This window comes from Canis aureus, chromosome 16, assembly GCF_053574225.1.
Source record: "Canis aureus isolate CA01 chromosome 16, VMU_Caureus_v.1.0, whole genome shotgun sequence".
NCBI classification, from domain to species: domain Eukaryota; kingdom Metazoa; phylum Chordata; class Mammalia; order Carnivora; family Canidae; genus Canis; species Canis aureus.
In genome coordinates, this window is record NC_135626.1 from 53,691,890 (window position 1) to 53,707,472 (window position 15,583).

Consider the following 15,583-nt stretch of genomic DNA (forward strand, 5'->3'; position numbering starts at 1 on the left):
TTGTCCCATAACCATGGTATGCTTACTTATCAAAGAATATGCTGAAACTTAGCTTAAGGTACTTAACTAAGGTAATAATTATTTAGTAACAGTGTTAAGATCTGGACCCAGGAACACCCGAACTCATCCTGTCCCCATCACCTTTGCTGGGCTGTTAACCATGTTGAGGACAGCATGACTCCTGACCTCCATAAGGTAAAATCAGTCTTTCAGCTCAGTGTATTTCATTACATTGTATTCTGTTATATTTGTCCTTCAGTGAATGTGTGGCTGCAGTGTTAGATCGAATGCTTGCAAAGATGATACAGCTTTACATCATCTTAGAAAATCTGTCTTTAAACTGATACTTAAAAATCATATCCCCAGGAAACCTTTCCTTGACATTAACCTCACCTATATTTAGGCATCTTTATCTTGTTAGAGTTGACATCCAGCCCCATAGCTTGAAATACTGTCGATTACCCGTAGCCTTCACTTTCCTCTAATGTCCCAGGGCCATATCTCTAACTGCTGCCCACTGGACTGCCCCTCCTAAGCATTTCTGTAGCATCTTAAATGCAACATTCCTGGGACTCGGGGATCACAACCTGAGCCCAAGGCAGATGCTCAACCCCTGAGCCACCCAGGCATCCCTCAGCCACATTCTTATACCAGCTTGTGCAGAGCACCCGCTCTTCCTGAAATGAACCCTAGTGCAGCTAGCACAAGAGTGAGAGGATTCAGTCCTGCTGCAGGGGGATTTATAGACAGACCATCTGGAACTGTGGAGAAAGTGGAGATGTCTCTGAGAGAACTCTCGGTTCGAGTCCAGACTCCGTTGTTTGCTCTGTGACATTAAGCAAGTTGTCTAACTGTTCCCAGCTTTGCTTTTGTCTCTAACGTGAGGTTAATACTGCTTGTGCTCTCTCTGTCAAATAAATAAAATCTATTACAAAAATAAAATTTTTTTAACTTTTTGAATAATGTCTGTTTTAAGATTTATTTTATTATTTATTTATGAGAGAGAGAGAGAGAGAGAGAGAGAGAGGGAGAGAGATTGGCAGAGACACAGGAGGAGGGAGAAGCAGACTCCATGCCGGGAGCCCGATGTGGGACTTGATCCCGGGACTCCAGGATCGCACCCTGGGCCAAAGGCAGGCGCCAAACCACTGAGTTACCCACGGATCCCCATGTCTCAGTTTTAGAATAGACTTCCAGAACAAAAATAATACCAGGAGTTCCATATACCTCACATCCAGTCCCCATATTAACATCTTTAATTAATGTGGTGTACTTGTAACGATTAGTGACTCAATATTGATACAGTATTGAATGAACTCTACACTTTATTCAGATTTTCTTAGTTTTGATCTAATATCCTTTTTTCTGGGCCAGGATGTCCCCTTGGGCTCCTCTGAGCTGTGACACTTCCTCAGACTTTCCCTGTTTTTGATGATCTTAACATTTTTTTGATGGCCTTGACATTTTTGAGGCATCCCGATCAGGTATTTTGTAGATTGTCCCTCCGCTAGAATACTACTCTTGATTAGATGATGAGGAGTTGACAACCACTCCCCCCATCCATACTTTACTCTTGAAAGGGTGGGGGTGACAAAGAAAGAAAGAAAGAAAGAAAGAAAGAAAGAAAGAAAGAAAGTCAGTCACTATGGGCAGCCTACACTACTGTGGAAAGTTATGCTCTACTTCCTTGAGGGCAAAAATACCTGCATAAATTTTTGGAATTCTTCAGCACAGATTTGTTTATTTTCCCCTCATATATTTAGTTATTCAATTATCTATATCAAGATAGATTCATGAACATTTATTTTTTTACTTTGGGTTAAAATCCATTGCGACTATACTCAGATTGTTTCCCGACTTTGGATATTATAGGAATAACTTCAGTTGGATTCTGTATGCCTTTTTTTTTTTTTTTTTTTTTTTTTTTTTTACAAAGAAAGCGTCGCCTGTGCTTTCTGTGACAGGGGACTTGTCTGCCAGTTTGCCATTGTGCACTCAGGAATCTGCTCCATTCTGAAGTGAACTGCCCAGAGGTATTAGTCAAGAAGCTGGAGGAGGCTGGGGAGTGGGGAGAGGTGGGTTTTTCTTTCTCTTCTTCTTTCTTCCTTTTTTTTTTTTTTTTTTTAATTATTAGCTCAGAAGTGTCTGATTCACATGATTTTAAGAGGAAATGGGGGAGAGGCATTTAGTTTTGAATTGGATGCAGGTCTGTGCTGTGCTTTTGAAATATATCGAACAGCCATAAGTCCAAGATCATCCTTCTGACGTGTACCTGATGTACTGGTGCCCTTATTGCCAGTCAAGTGGAGCATTAAATGCTTTATCAGCTGAGTGGAAGATAGGATTGATTCTCTTATAAAAACTGAGGTGCCAGAAGACAGGTGCCTGAACAAAAGGTCATCTACTTTCTGTTCTGAGGAATGTCAAGAATGAGCCTCTAGAGAAAGCATTAGCAGGATTCCCATCAGAAAATGATTTTCATTCAGTTCATGGTAACATGCATAAATGGGCCTTTATTAAAGGATATAGTGTCCAAATTGGTATCATTGTGTGTAGATTTATTATACCTGGTTTCATAGGCCATAAGAAATTTATAGGAAGGTTTACATTTGGTAAAATTCTAGGTAGTCTTTCTCATTTTACTTGTCACTTCCATAACAAGATATCAGCACCTTGCAGCCAAAATCAGCAGGAACATACATATCGTTGAACCAATGTGGGTTCATTGACTCATCACAATGAGGGAAAGCTCACACCTACAGGGAACTGTGTGACATCTCAGTAGGAAGCCTTAGAATTTGGTCTTCCAAGAGATGTTTTTTAAGAGGGTTCAAGGAAGTGAGAGTTCTTTATAGATTAAATACTCTGAAGGGCAGGGATGATTTTCTGACAGGGTTTCTAAGTAATTCTTACCTAGAAGGTGAAAAGATGAAGCAAGGCTAAAGCTGCAATAGGAAAGATACAGCAGAGAGTGGTCTGTTTTTTCTCTTGATATCATCAGTCATAGAGAGACCTTCTCTGAAGTTGGTGTGCTAAGAAATTGTTGATGTTTGGCAGAAGAACACCAAGGTATAGCTGTCAGTTCCAGGCCAGCACTTACCAACAAGACCTAATTGATAGCTCTAGGTTAGCTTTCATCTGTCATCTTTTCTCTCTCACACACAGTCCAGGAACTTTTGTTTACCAGGAGACCCTGTTAAACTGGTCCTTTATAAAGGGAAGCCCACTTTTGTAGTACAAGATGCTAATAAAATATTTTTTAAATTATCAGCAATTATTTACAGAAAACAAGAGGGGAAACCTTTTTCTTGAATTAGTTGATGCTTTAAAAAAAAGTCCATGGATCATAAAGGGGCACATAAATTTTGAAAACCATCATACTCTTTTTGGCAATCTCATCTTACAACTTGGATTAAAAATAAATTATTTCTACCTAACCCAACATAGTCATTCAAATTTTATTTGATAATTAGATAATATCTAAATCAGAGAAGAAAGTAATAGTCCCATTTTCATTACTGATAAAACCGTATCTCCAACACCATATTCAATTCTATTTAACACTACATTTTAAGAATAAAATAATGACAGCAATTTTGAAATATCTAAAGCTGCATCATGCAGAAGAACCTGTAGACTTACTCTATTCTGTTCCAAAAGCCAAAATCAGTATCATTAGCTTTATGTAATAGGGAACAAAGATTTCTGTTCAGCAGTAGGAATAAATGTCTCATAATTAAGAACTACCCAGAAATGGAATGGGTTACGTAATTATATAGTGAAATGTCCAACATTGAAAATGTTAAAAACAGAGGCTGAATGAACACAGAAAAAGCAGACATAACTGGAACATCTGGAATGAGAGTTTGAACTACATGGTTGGTCAAGACCCTCTCTGACTCTGAAGGCAAAAGCAATGAGTAAGAGAATGGAGTTAGAAAGTTAGTAAGTTACCATGATCTAGGGCAAGTTAAAGGCCATCATATTTGTCAGGGTTCCAGAGAACCCAATACTGGAGATGAGAGAAAAGATAACCTAAAAGGTTGAGGCAGTCTTGGTTCCCTAGTTTCTAAAATCAAGCCATTGATATGGAAAATTCAAGTTTATAAGGAAAAAAATGTTTCCAGTGATGCTATCCGTACCTCAATCACAATGTCCTCCTTTTCATCTCTATGAGCCTGCAATTTAATATAATACCTACTAAGTACAAGGCATTCAACACAAAGGAATTTGTTGTGATTACTCTCCTCAAACGGGAGATAAATGTCTCTATTTCCAAACTCTTGGCAAAGGCTCTGAGAAAAAGATCTTTGAGTATTCTCTGAGGGAGCGAAATAAAGCAACTCAGTATGAAAAACAAGTGTTAGGTTTAGTATGCCTCTGGTTTCAGAGCTTAAGAAACTTGAACTTGGAAATCAGATGTAACTGTGTTTAATGCCAGCCCTTTCACTTTCACGCACTAGCTGTGTAACCTTGGGCAAGTTACTCACCTTCTCTGAACCTTTGTTTCTCCTGTAAAACAGAATTAAAAATCTATAGCCACAGAGGCTCATTAGCATTAAGTGAGGTGATGCATATGAAGGTTCTAGCGTAGCCCGACAGAGTCAACCATCAGGAAATGTTACGAGATAATGAGAATAACTTTGCAATGGTATGCCATAATGTCAGCAGCTTTTCCTGTCGAAGTGAAGCATTTTCTATGTGAGCAGAATGTTTCCCCAGGAAGATAAGATGTTATTATTTAACCTGCAGCTTTTGTCAGTTTGGCAAAGGTTAAACTTACAAAAAAAAAAAAAAACACACAGAAATTTCTAATTCATTATAAGTCAGTCTATCATGTCTTCAAGGCCATTCTGTTATGAATTTAAACTACTATTGCAGAGTTAAATGAAATTTCACTTCTGTTTTTTTCCAGTCCTCCAGATAGATTCATTATACAGTTTAACATCGGGGAAGAGTTTGGATAAACCACTTTTAAGGTTTTTATACAGATTTTTAAATCTGAGATTGATTGAACCTGGATAGCTACTGACTTCACTCCACTTGATCTCTCACTTTTCAAGATCATCACATTAACTTTATCCATAGGAATACATACAGCAGTAGACTACTATGATTTAGCATTCCTAGAAAACATTTATTCCATTCTCCAGCTAGGGGAAAAAATTTCTTTGCAAATTCAGCATATATGTGTGTATGTGTCTCTGTTTAAGAAACTAGTATCAATATAAGATCATATAGCATTAGCCTCTTAACCTTCCTGTCGTTTGTGTACACACCATTTGGTTAGATCCAGAAAACTGATGCTTTATTTAAATCTACTTTAGCAGTGGAAGTAAAAGGAAATCACATCCTCAAACTTGAGGAAAAGTGCTATGTAGATTGTGAAAAATCCCTCAACGATTCCATTTTGTACACAGTTTCCTGTCCAGTATTTAATCCTATTTTCAAAGGTAATTGTCGAGGTTAAAAATATATAATTTAAGGGAAATGGAAAAGCCACTTGGTCCGTTGTCTCCCAATGCATTAAAAATATCCCCTTTGTAATCCTGGAGAAGTATGCAAATTATAAGGCTGGGGAGAACCACTATTGAAAAATACTGTACTGTATCTTCATGTGATGTTTAAGACTAACTACTACCCACATTTCTTTAAGAATCATTTCAGAGGATCAGCTAAAAATGCTGTTAACCGTAAGAGACTCCATCTGCCAAAGTGTATTAAAGTGACATACCATTAATGCTAGTTCAACCTAAAAAACAATCATCCTGTAATGAAATGCTTTATATAAACTCAGGAAAGCTAGGAGACTCACAGTTCTCTATGAAATTAGCCGGTATTTGAGACCAACGGTGGAATGATATGGAAATGGTAATTTGACTCCCTGTAATGGCTTAGTAATGGCCCCTTACCTCTTAGTCCTAGATGTGTTTGCTTTTGTGAATATGTCTAAAAGACCTAGAAATAAATGACTTTTTTCCGAAATGAAGGAAGGATTTTGAAGAAGCAGTTGTACTTAAAAAGTTGGGAAATAAATTTTCCTTGCTCACTCCCCACATTTCTCCCTAACACATAAAAACGCAGACATGAACATGCCTTACACACAAATGCACATGCGCATGTATGCGCATGCACACTTTGTAATGAAGTCACGTCTATTAAAAAAAATTTTTTAAAGATTTTATTTATTTATTCATGAGAGACACAGAGAGAGAGGCAGAGACACAGGCAGAGGGAGAAGCAGGCTCCATGCAGGGAGCCCGACGTGGGACTCGATCCAGGGTCTCCAGGATCACACACTGAGCTGAAGGCGGCGCTAAACCGCTGAGCCACCTGGGCTGCCCTAAAAAAAATTTTTTTAAGTGAATTTGCCTATTTCAAAATAAGAGCATCAAACACTGAACCCAGTTCACTAACATATTTGAGGTGGTCATAATCTCCTTCCATGGGTGTCTTTAGTTCAGAGGAAAAGACTAGATGATATTGACATGACTACAAATGAGGAGCAGAATGAGACAAAAGTGTCTGTAGTACTTGCTTCTGAAACTCAATAATAAAGCACCATCAGATTTTACAAAGGTCAAATTGGGAGTAAACAGAAGCTAGCACACTCTCCTGGCGATTTACAATTTGACCAAATTCACAGCCTTTATCTGATCAAATTATGAGAGCCCTGTTTAGAGGCATCAATCATTGCGGAGGTCCTAAATGTGAAGGAAGTGATGAAGAGTATTTTCGCTTTACCACAAGTGAAATTCAGAAATAAAAAGGAATCTTCTGGAGCAGAGACTTCATGACCCAAGAATCTTAATGTCTCTCGGTTTTCAAATCAGAGATGGCTCTACAATAGACAGGATCATCGTCCAGAAAACACCATGTGCTTTAACACCTGGACTTGCTTGCCCACTCCCAGCTTGTCTTTATCTTTCCTCTTTCCTACCTTAAAATTTTCTTCATTAGATAGGCACCTGGTCTCTATAAGTTTGCTATTAAATATGCTGCCTGGAAGAATTTTTTGACCTTTGCTCTAAGTGGAGATTTGCCTGTCAGGTTATCTAGCTAATACTTGTGTCTGTGATACAATAAAACATAGTTAAATTTCAAGGAAGAAAGAGAAAATATATGTGAAATTTTTATCATTTGACTTTCATCTTTATCATTTGACTTTCTTACAGCTGTGTTCAAATATCCCTATTATCTGGCTTTAATTTATATTTCTAAACTATTTTCTACTGTTCCCTTTCATGTTCCATTTATTGGCCTCTTGACTCTTCCCTGTATGTCTCACACTTTTCCACACCTGTGACTTTGTTCATTCTTTTTCTGAAGCCCTCACAAATGTCACATCCTTGATAATTTGTCCATTGGTAGAGGGGATCACTTGAGACAGCTGTACACAGTAAAGACTTTAGCTCCAAAGAGCAGTTTTGAGCTTGTGAGTGGTTCTCAAATTATAATGTGCATAAAAATCACCTGGAGTGCTTGCCAATGATGGAGATTTTGTGGCTCAACCTCAAAGATTCTGATTCAGTAGTTCTGTGAAGACCCAGAATATGCACTGTTAATCTCCAGGTGACTCCAATGCAGGTGATTCCAGGGCCTCTTTAAGACACACTGTTGTAAGAACATCTCTGTTTTTAAAATTCCTGACTAAAGGCTTTCCAGAAGATATTTTTTTCCAAAGCACAAATGTTATTTAAATTATTATTAATTCCCAGAAATTCCATTCTAGAAACACTAGAATACAGGCATTTGTATCCTATGCCTGCCTAACTGGATTAAAAAAATTTAGATGCAACACAGCTAAATATGGGTTAATGAAATTGCTATTAATCACTTTTTGAGAAAATGTAGGCATCCCGGGAACATGCTGTAATTTCCATCACTTTTATACTGCCTCTGCCAGCTCTGTAGTTAAAGAGTAACAAAACAACTGTTTATGAAAAGGGTAGGTTTAAGATGAAAATAATCATTTTGCAAAAGTGAGGAAACAGTATCAGAGCCTGCGAACTGTGCTCTTCCAAGTGGAGAATCCAGTATTTGTAATAAATTCCTTTTGCTCTGGATGAGTTCTGCATTTTCAATGAGGTGAACTTGGCAACATTCTAGTTGATTTTAATAAAAATAGCTGCTTTGAGGACAGGGAGCTGAGGTTGCCAAATTTACAGCTGCCTTGCACAATTACTCTTACACCTCCTTCAGGGCTACTTAGAACCAGTAAGCAAATTAAGTGTATCGATTGCAATTTTGTTGGACTAACAGCCCCCCCCCCTTTTTTTTTAAGGAATAAACTTGATTCCTTTCAGTATGTGTCTGTTCAGAGTGATCTCTTTTCTTTTCAGCCATAACACAAAGACAACATCATGGCTGGATCCTCGACTTGCGAAAAAGGCTAAACCTCCAGAAGAGTGCAAAGAGAATGGTAGGTCATTAAGTTTCTATGATGTTTCTGCGTTGCGCTTTGAGCATGTTTGTGTTTCTTAAAGGAGGGTCTCACCGACAGGAGCAATCATGTAGTTGAGACAATTTTAAAGGTGTATTATTTAATGCTTAGAGAGGAGAGAGAATTAACGCGGCTTTTCAGCAGTGCCATGTGGTTTTCCTTTCTCTTTCTGAGGAAACTGCCGGATATCACATCTCTGTCATCTCTGTTGGTTCTATGTGACTCCTGGCCTGACTTTCCACCACCTTCTAAGGACTTTTTGTTTGCAATATGTCTCTCTGAGGACTCTTATCTTTTCATTGGCATCAAACATGATATATAGAGAAACAGTCTTGTGGACCTATAAATATTATTGATTTTTGTGTTTAGAGGCATAGCATTCTGCTGGTTATTAAAGAATCGGTGGTATACAGATCTATACATATGGCTACTTTCCTTTAATCAAATATTTGAATTAAATAACCAGTTGCATGAATGTCCTGGGATATCCTTAGTATTTTCTAGTTTCTAGTGTAGTAATACTAACTTGCTTAGAAACTGACTGTTTTCATGTATGTGAAGAATGTTTTTGAACAATGTTGGGGGTTAGATGGGTGTAAACCTTGCACTGATATTAGTAAATTAGATGAAGTCTGTTACAGATGACACTTGTAATTTTTAAAGATGTTGAGTTTAATGTTAAAGAACACTTAAAATTTAGCTAAAATGATAAATAGCATACTCTCCTTTGATTTATTATTTGACTACAATCAAGCCTTTATCTCCTCAACCTATTAGAGCCCTGTTCACAGGCATCTATCATTGAGAAGCTCTTAAAAGTGGAGAAAGTGATGAGAGTTTAAACTTTTAAAAAAGTTTTTGAAAAGTCAACTTTTTATAAGTCTCTAATTCTAAAAGTCCTTTGTAACAATAGTTCTGGCTTTATCAGATAATATTTTGATAACATTGTTCATTTCTGTAACTGTTCACAAGCTAGTTGTAAAGAGTTCAATTAAGAATTATAGTGTACAGTTTATATGTACATATTTGAATGCATAAATATCCAGTTTTTAACCACTGTCTATATTAAATTTTATATTTATAGCTATATCTGTATGCTTTCTGTAGAATAGTATGACTGCTTGTGGTTGAAGCCCATAAAATTCTGTGACCTGGACTTTTGATCACCATTAGGCTATATATTTCCTTGACACCAGTAAGACGTATGCTGCAGATTGTGATCAGTTATAAATTAAAATGGCCTGATCTGTTATATATGGAAGTTACAATTCACTTTTGCCGCAGATGTAAAAACCTTAGTATATCCTAATTAAAATGAATGTAACGATTTGCAGTGCTGTGACACATTGAACTTCTCAGCTGTCTTGTTCCTTTGAGTTATTCTTTTTATTAGAAAAAGCTGTTAAAATCAAACTTTAAAATTCTGGGAGAGATGTAGGCATAAGACGTTGCATAATTTTAATATTCCAATGTTATCAGTTTTTCCCACATCCGCACTTGTCTGTCTTCTTAGGATGATAAATACCTAAAATATGATGCCAGTGTCTGAGGAGCACATGTCATTGAAAAACAAGCCCTGCAATATAGTCTTGTAGTTCAGAATGATTTATAACCAGTCAATTACTATTTGTTTTCATTTTCTACAAAATAAATAACTCCTAGATTTTATTCCGTATATTACTGGAATGTTATACAATGGAAATTAACATCTAGTTAGTTAGAATACTATTATTCCAGACACATATTTTAAGTTTTCTTGCCAAGAAACTTGCTTTTATGTAATACTGTTACTTCTGTTTTATTTTTCGTTTCTTTAAGACATAGGTTAAAATTGTGTGTTTAAATGTTGGATGTTAATGGACTGCTGTTGAGCTAGCCAATTAAGTGAGGTTTCTTTATATGTTCCACTCAGACCAAACAAAGTAGAGTAATTTTCTGGGATCCCTGGGTGGCGCAGCGGTTTGGCGCCTGCCTTCGGCCCAGGGCGCGATCCCGGAGACCCGGGATCGAATCCCACGTCGGGCTCCCGGTGCATGGAGCCTGCTTCTCCCTCTGCCTGTGTCTCTGCCTCTCTCTCAATCTCTCTGTGACTATCATAAATAAATAAAAATTAAAAAAAAAAAAAAAACAAAGTAGAGTAATTTTCTGAATGCTGGGATGTGTGTAAAATGTGTATAAAAAAATTATATGGAGGCTCAAGATGATAATATCTTTCTCCAGCAAAGGTTTATACTTTTTATGCCAGTGAGATAGAGTGGAGGCTAATTACTTAGTCCAATCTGGAGTTAAGCCAATAGGAGGTTGGGCTGAGTTTTGGTAGGACCCGATTTATCTCTGGTTTGTTCCTGTGCTTAGGATGTTTGCCCAAGGTTTTCAACTAACAGTCTATTTGCAGGTCAGCAAGCATTTTCTATAAAGGGTAGGTAGCCTATATTTTAGGCTTTGCAGGTTATCCAGTCTCTTTGTAACTACTCATTATGCAAAAGCAGACAAATCAATATATAATTAAAGGACATGGATGTATTTTGATGGAGCTTTGTTTATGAGCAGAGAATTTGAGTTTTGTATACTTTCAGGATTTGAATTTCAAAATACTGTTCTTTTGATTATTATTTTTTTTTTTTGGCAACCATTTAAAAGTATATAAATTGGTCTTCATTTCTGGACCATACAGAAAATAGAGGCAGGCTGGATTTGGTCCACAGGACAAATCCTGGCCCCGTGTGTTCATGTGGGGCCTTCCTCTTGGCAGATCTTAAATGCCAATATTTTAAAAATGTTTTTTCTTCCTAGTATTGCAAGACTGCCAAAAACCTGTGGTGCATTTCAGGGGTTTTAGCTTAGCTGTTTGCCTCTAGACCTTGCAGCTTCTGAATTGACAGATGTCATCATGGGATAATGGGTTGTCTGTTTAAGATCTCTCAAGTCTATATTTTGTCATTGGCATCAAACATGATATATAGAGAAACAGTCTTGTGGACCTATAAATATTATTGATTTTTGTGTTTAGAGGCATAGCATTCTGCTGGTTATTAAAGAATCGGTGGTATGCAGATCTATACATATGGCTCTCAAGACTCCTCAGCTTTCGGCTGGCTTCCCTAACCTCTAGCAGTGGCCTTCTACCTAGGCAGTCTGGGTTCTTACCACAGCCCAGAATCAACAAAATCAGCTGCAAATTCTTCCCTCACTTCTTCAGGGTTTTCTCCTCTTTGGAATCCTAGGCCTGTTGTTTCAGCAGTGCTGATGCCTTTAAATTGTTTATTTTTTACATTTTGTGTAGATTTTTTTTGTGTTCTCATGGTTTATAAGCTTCTCACTCCATCCTACCTGGAAGCAAAAGTTTTATGCAGTATTTTTTAAATTGAACATTTTAGAGCTTATTGGATTGCATAACTATAAATTCTTTATTATTATCGTAATTAAAATTTTGATCTCTCAAAATGGAATTCCATGATGTTGTATATATGTGCATACTGTCATGAATGTGCATATGTATTGTGTGTGCGTGTGTGGATATGGATCTGTAAATGTTGACATTTTTAGTTCTGTTAACACTGGTACATAAAGTTAATTCCTTGGTCAACTACAAAAGAAGAAGCTGAGTGAAAGAGTGATGGAAGGGAGGTTATCAACTGATTTAAATTATTCTTGGGCTAGAGAAAAAAACTAGCAAATATTTTCTTATTGTTATCAAGGGGGACATGGGAACATAGATGGCTCCATACAAATACATATTAAACAACCATCTGTTGACACCAAAGCAACCATTTTATCTTGAAGCATAATGTACTAAACGTGAACGCATACTTCCTTCTCTCACAATACAGTCGAAAGTACTAAAGTCACTACATTCTGTGCATTTGTCATCGCTCTGCATTTTTAGAGTTTTAGCACCAGTCTACATAGCAGAAAAAAAAAAATCTCCACCTACTACTGGATTCTAATATTAGTATTTGGGGGAGTGCCATTTAGCAAGCCAATATAGTCTTTTACAAAACGCCACAGAAATAGTGGTTAACTATTAAACAGTTTGGAGGCAAGATCAGTGAACTGCATATAAAAAACATCAACATATGTGTCTCTGGCCCCCACAATCAGTACCATGGGGTTTCTCCTGAGACATTGCTGATCACATATATCTCAGTGGTGACACATCCCCCAAGATTCACTGAGCTATAGGGTTAACGTCAAACATGATTCAAGCCTTGGGGTGCCTGGGTGGCTCGGTCATTTGAGTGTGCAACTCTTGGTTTCAGCTCAGGTCATGATCTCACGAGTCATGAGATGAAGCCCCATGTCCCCATGTCAGGTTCTGCACTCAGGGGGGGAAGTCTGCTTGAGATTCCCGCCCTCTGCCCCTCCCCCCCCCACTCTCTTTCTCATAAATAAATAAGTCTTTTTGAAGACACCTCATAGGATCATTCTTTTCTTAAAGTTGAAATGTAATTAAATTATCACATTCAGAAGAAGAAATTGTGTGAAATTTGGAGTCAAGGAAACTTCTAATCCGAACACAAATCTGTGGGCTCTTGGGAAAGGTACTTCTTCACTTCTGAGAACCTAAGGTTTCTTACCTGTAAAAATGGGAAGGATATCTGTTTCCTGTAGATTCAGCTTCACAAATAAAAGGGACAGTGCTTGTGACACTACAGGCTCTCAATAACTGTTCCTTTCTTTTCCTTTTCTGTGTGTTCTGAGCCAACAAATGAGCCTCATAGAAGACAAGAGGAAGAATTCAGAATAGTTGGCCTACCTAAAGAGCTTTGAATTATTCTAGAGTATCCTGGAGAGATGGAAATGAACAAAACCCTTGGAGGCTAAAATTATCTGCCTAGCTAATTCCAGCCTAATATTGATAGATTAAAGATTGTCCCCCTCTATTCTGTTACGATGGCTCTAAATTCTCAGAAAATTGTAATCACAGCTGTACATACTAGGTGGCTTCATTTCCATATTCAATGTGTATGAATTATAAGGCAGTTTTCTCATATTGCTGTAAAAACAATCACATAATCTTAACCTCTTTACCTATGTGAGAACTCCATTTCCATTGACATTTAGTTAAAACTAAAGTTTTGAGTTATTTATCTTTAAAAAAAAATGGTGTCCAAAATGCACATAAATGAAGATAGCATAAGCTATGTTTGGAATATATATTAAGTGGATTTTTTTTTCAAGAGGAGGTTGCCTTTTTTTATATATATCAATATAGTGTACTGAGTTTTCCTTTTATTTTGCATTTATTTTTAAATTTTTTTCTTTGAATTCAATTTCCCAACATATAGTATAACACCCAGTGTTCATCCCCTCAAGTGCCCTCCTTAGTGCCTGTCACCCAGTCATCCCATCCTTTGTTTGTTTCCCAGTGTTAGGAGTCTCTCATGGATTGTCTTCCTCTCTAATTCCCCCTCCTCGATTTCCCTCCTTTCCCTTATAGTCCCTTTCACTATTTCTTATATTCCACGTATGAGTGAGACCATGAGAAGGGTGCCTATTCTAAAATAATAGAAAACACTAATCAATTTTAGGTCATTTCTTTTTTCTTTCTTTTCCAAATTTTTAAGTTCCAATTAGCTAACATACAGTGTAATATTAGTTTCAGGTGTAGAATTTAGTGATTCATCACTTATATTCAGCCCCCAGTGCTCATCACAAGTACCCTTCTTAATGCCTATTTAGCCCATCCCCCTGCCCCCCTCCCCTCGAGCAGCCCTCAGTTCTCCATAGTCTGTTTTCTGGTGTTTCTCTCTCTTCCCACCCCCCATGTTCATCTGTTTTATTTCTTAAATTACACATATGAGTGAAATCACACAGTATTTGTCTTTCTCTGACTTATTTCACTTAGCATAATACTCTCTAGCTCCATCTATGTCATCACAAATGGTAAGATTTCATTCTTTTTTTATGGCTGAGGAATATTCAATTGTATATGTGTGTACCACATCCTCTTTATCCATTCATCAATCTATGGATTGATGTCGGATTGTTTCCATAATTAGCAATTGTGGATAATGCTGCTATAAATATCAGGATACATGCATCCCTTTGATTTAGTACTTTTGTATTCTTTGGGTGAATACCTAGTAGTGCAATTGCTGGATCACAGGGTAGTTCTACTTTTAACTTTTTGAGGAACCTTCATACTCTTTTCCAGAGTGGCTGCACCAGTCTGCATTCCCACCAACAGTATAAGAGGGTTCCCCTTTTTCTGCATCCTCATCAACATCTGTTGTATCCTGTGTTGTTAATTTTAGCCATTCTGACAGGTGTGAGGTGATGTCTCATTGTAGTTTTGATTTGTGTTTCCCTGATGATGAATGATGTTGAGCATCTTTTCATGTGTCTGTTAGCCATCTGTACGTAGTTTTAGGTCATTTCTTAAGTGAATTTCTTAACTGTCACACAGATTAGGAAACACATAATTTTATTTTTGTAGTTCACATTCTGTTCCTAGAATGCATAGTTTATTTCTTTTTCAAATAGGGACTTTGGCCTGTTGTCTCATTAAATTTGTATTGATAATTAATGACCCTAATTTCTCAACAATAAATATGAGCAAATTAATTTCACCTTTGAATATTTGTTTTCCTGATCTAATAAACCTAAGATTATGTTTGTAAAGTACCTTGATAGCTTTCCCCTAGGAATAATTCAGTAAAACAGGCTCTGGGGCACCTGGGAGGCTTATTGGTTAAATATCTGCTTTTGGCTCTGGTCATGATCTAGGAGTCCTGGGATTGAGCCCCATGTTGGTCTTCCTGATCAGTGGGGCATCTGCTTCTCCCTCTCCCTCTGCCCCTCTCTCCTTACTCATCCACTTGCTCTCTCTCTCAAATGAATGAGTAAAAGATTAGAAAAAAACAGACTCTAAAGATACCCCTCAAGTACTGAAACTTTAGAATCGAAAAATCATTGATATTTTGAACTCCTATCTTTAAATATTATGAACTGATTTGAATGTTACTTTGTTTTTATAATGATATTTAGGATGTTTTATTAAAAATTTGAGGAAATTTAAAATATCTTAATAGAAACTGTTCTTATTTTGCTAACTGGTACTTATTCATATTAGTCATGATTTTTTTATAGCAGCACTTTGAGGTATGCTTCATCCAATAATATAGTACCTTTTCCAGT

General features: G+C 37.1%; 1 protein-coding gene across 1 annotated transcript in view; it reads left to right on the forward strand.

Annotated features, from left to right (window-relative positions):
- LOC144286933 (uncharacterized) overlaps nucleotides 1-15,583 on the forward strand; it is a 64,901-nt gene that overhangs the window by 42,397 nt on the left and 6,921 nt on the right. The window contains exon 2 of the mRNA XM_077854063.1: nucleotides 8,343-8,422. Coding sequence (XP_077710189.1) covers nucleotides 8,343-8,422 — 80 coding nt within the window. The remainder of the gene's footprint in view (nucleotides 1-8,342; nucleotides 8,423-15,583) is intronic.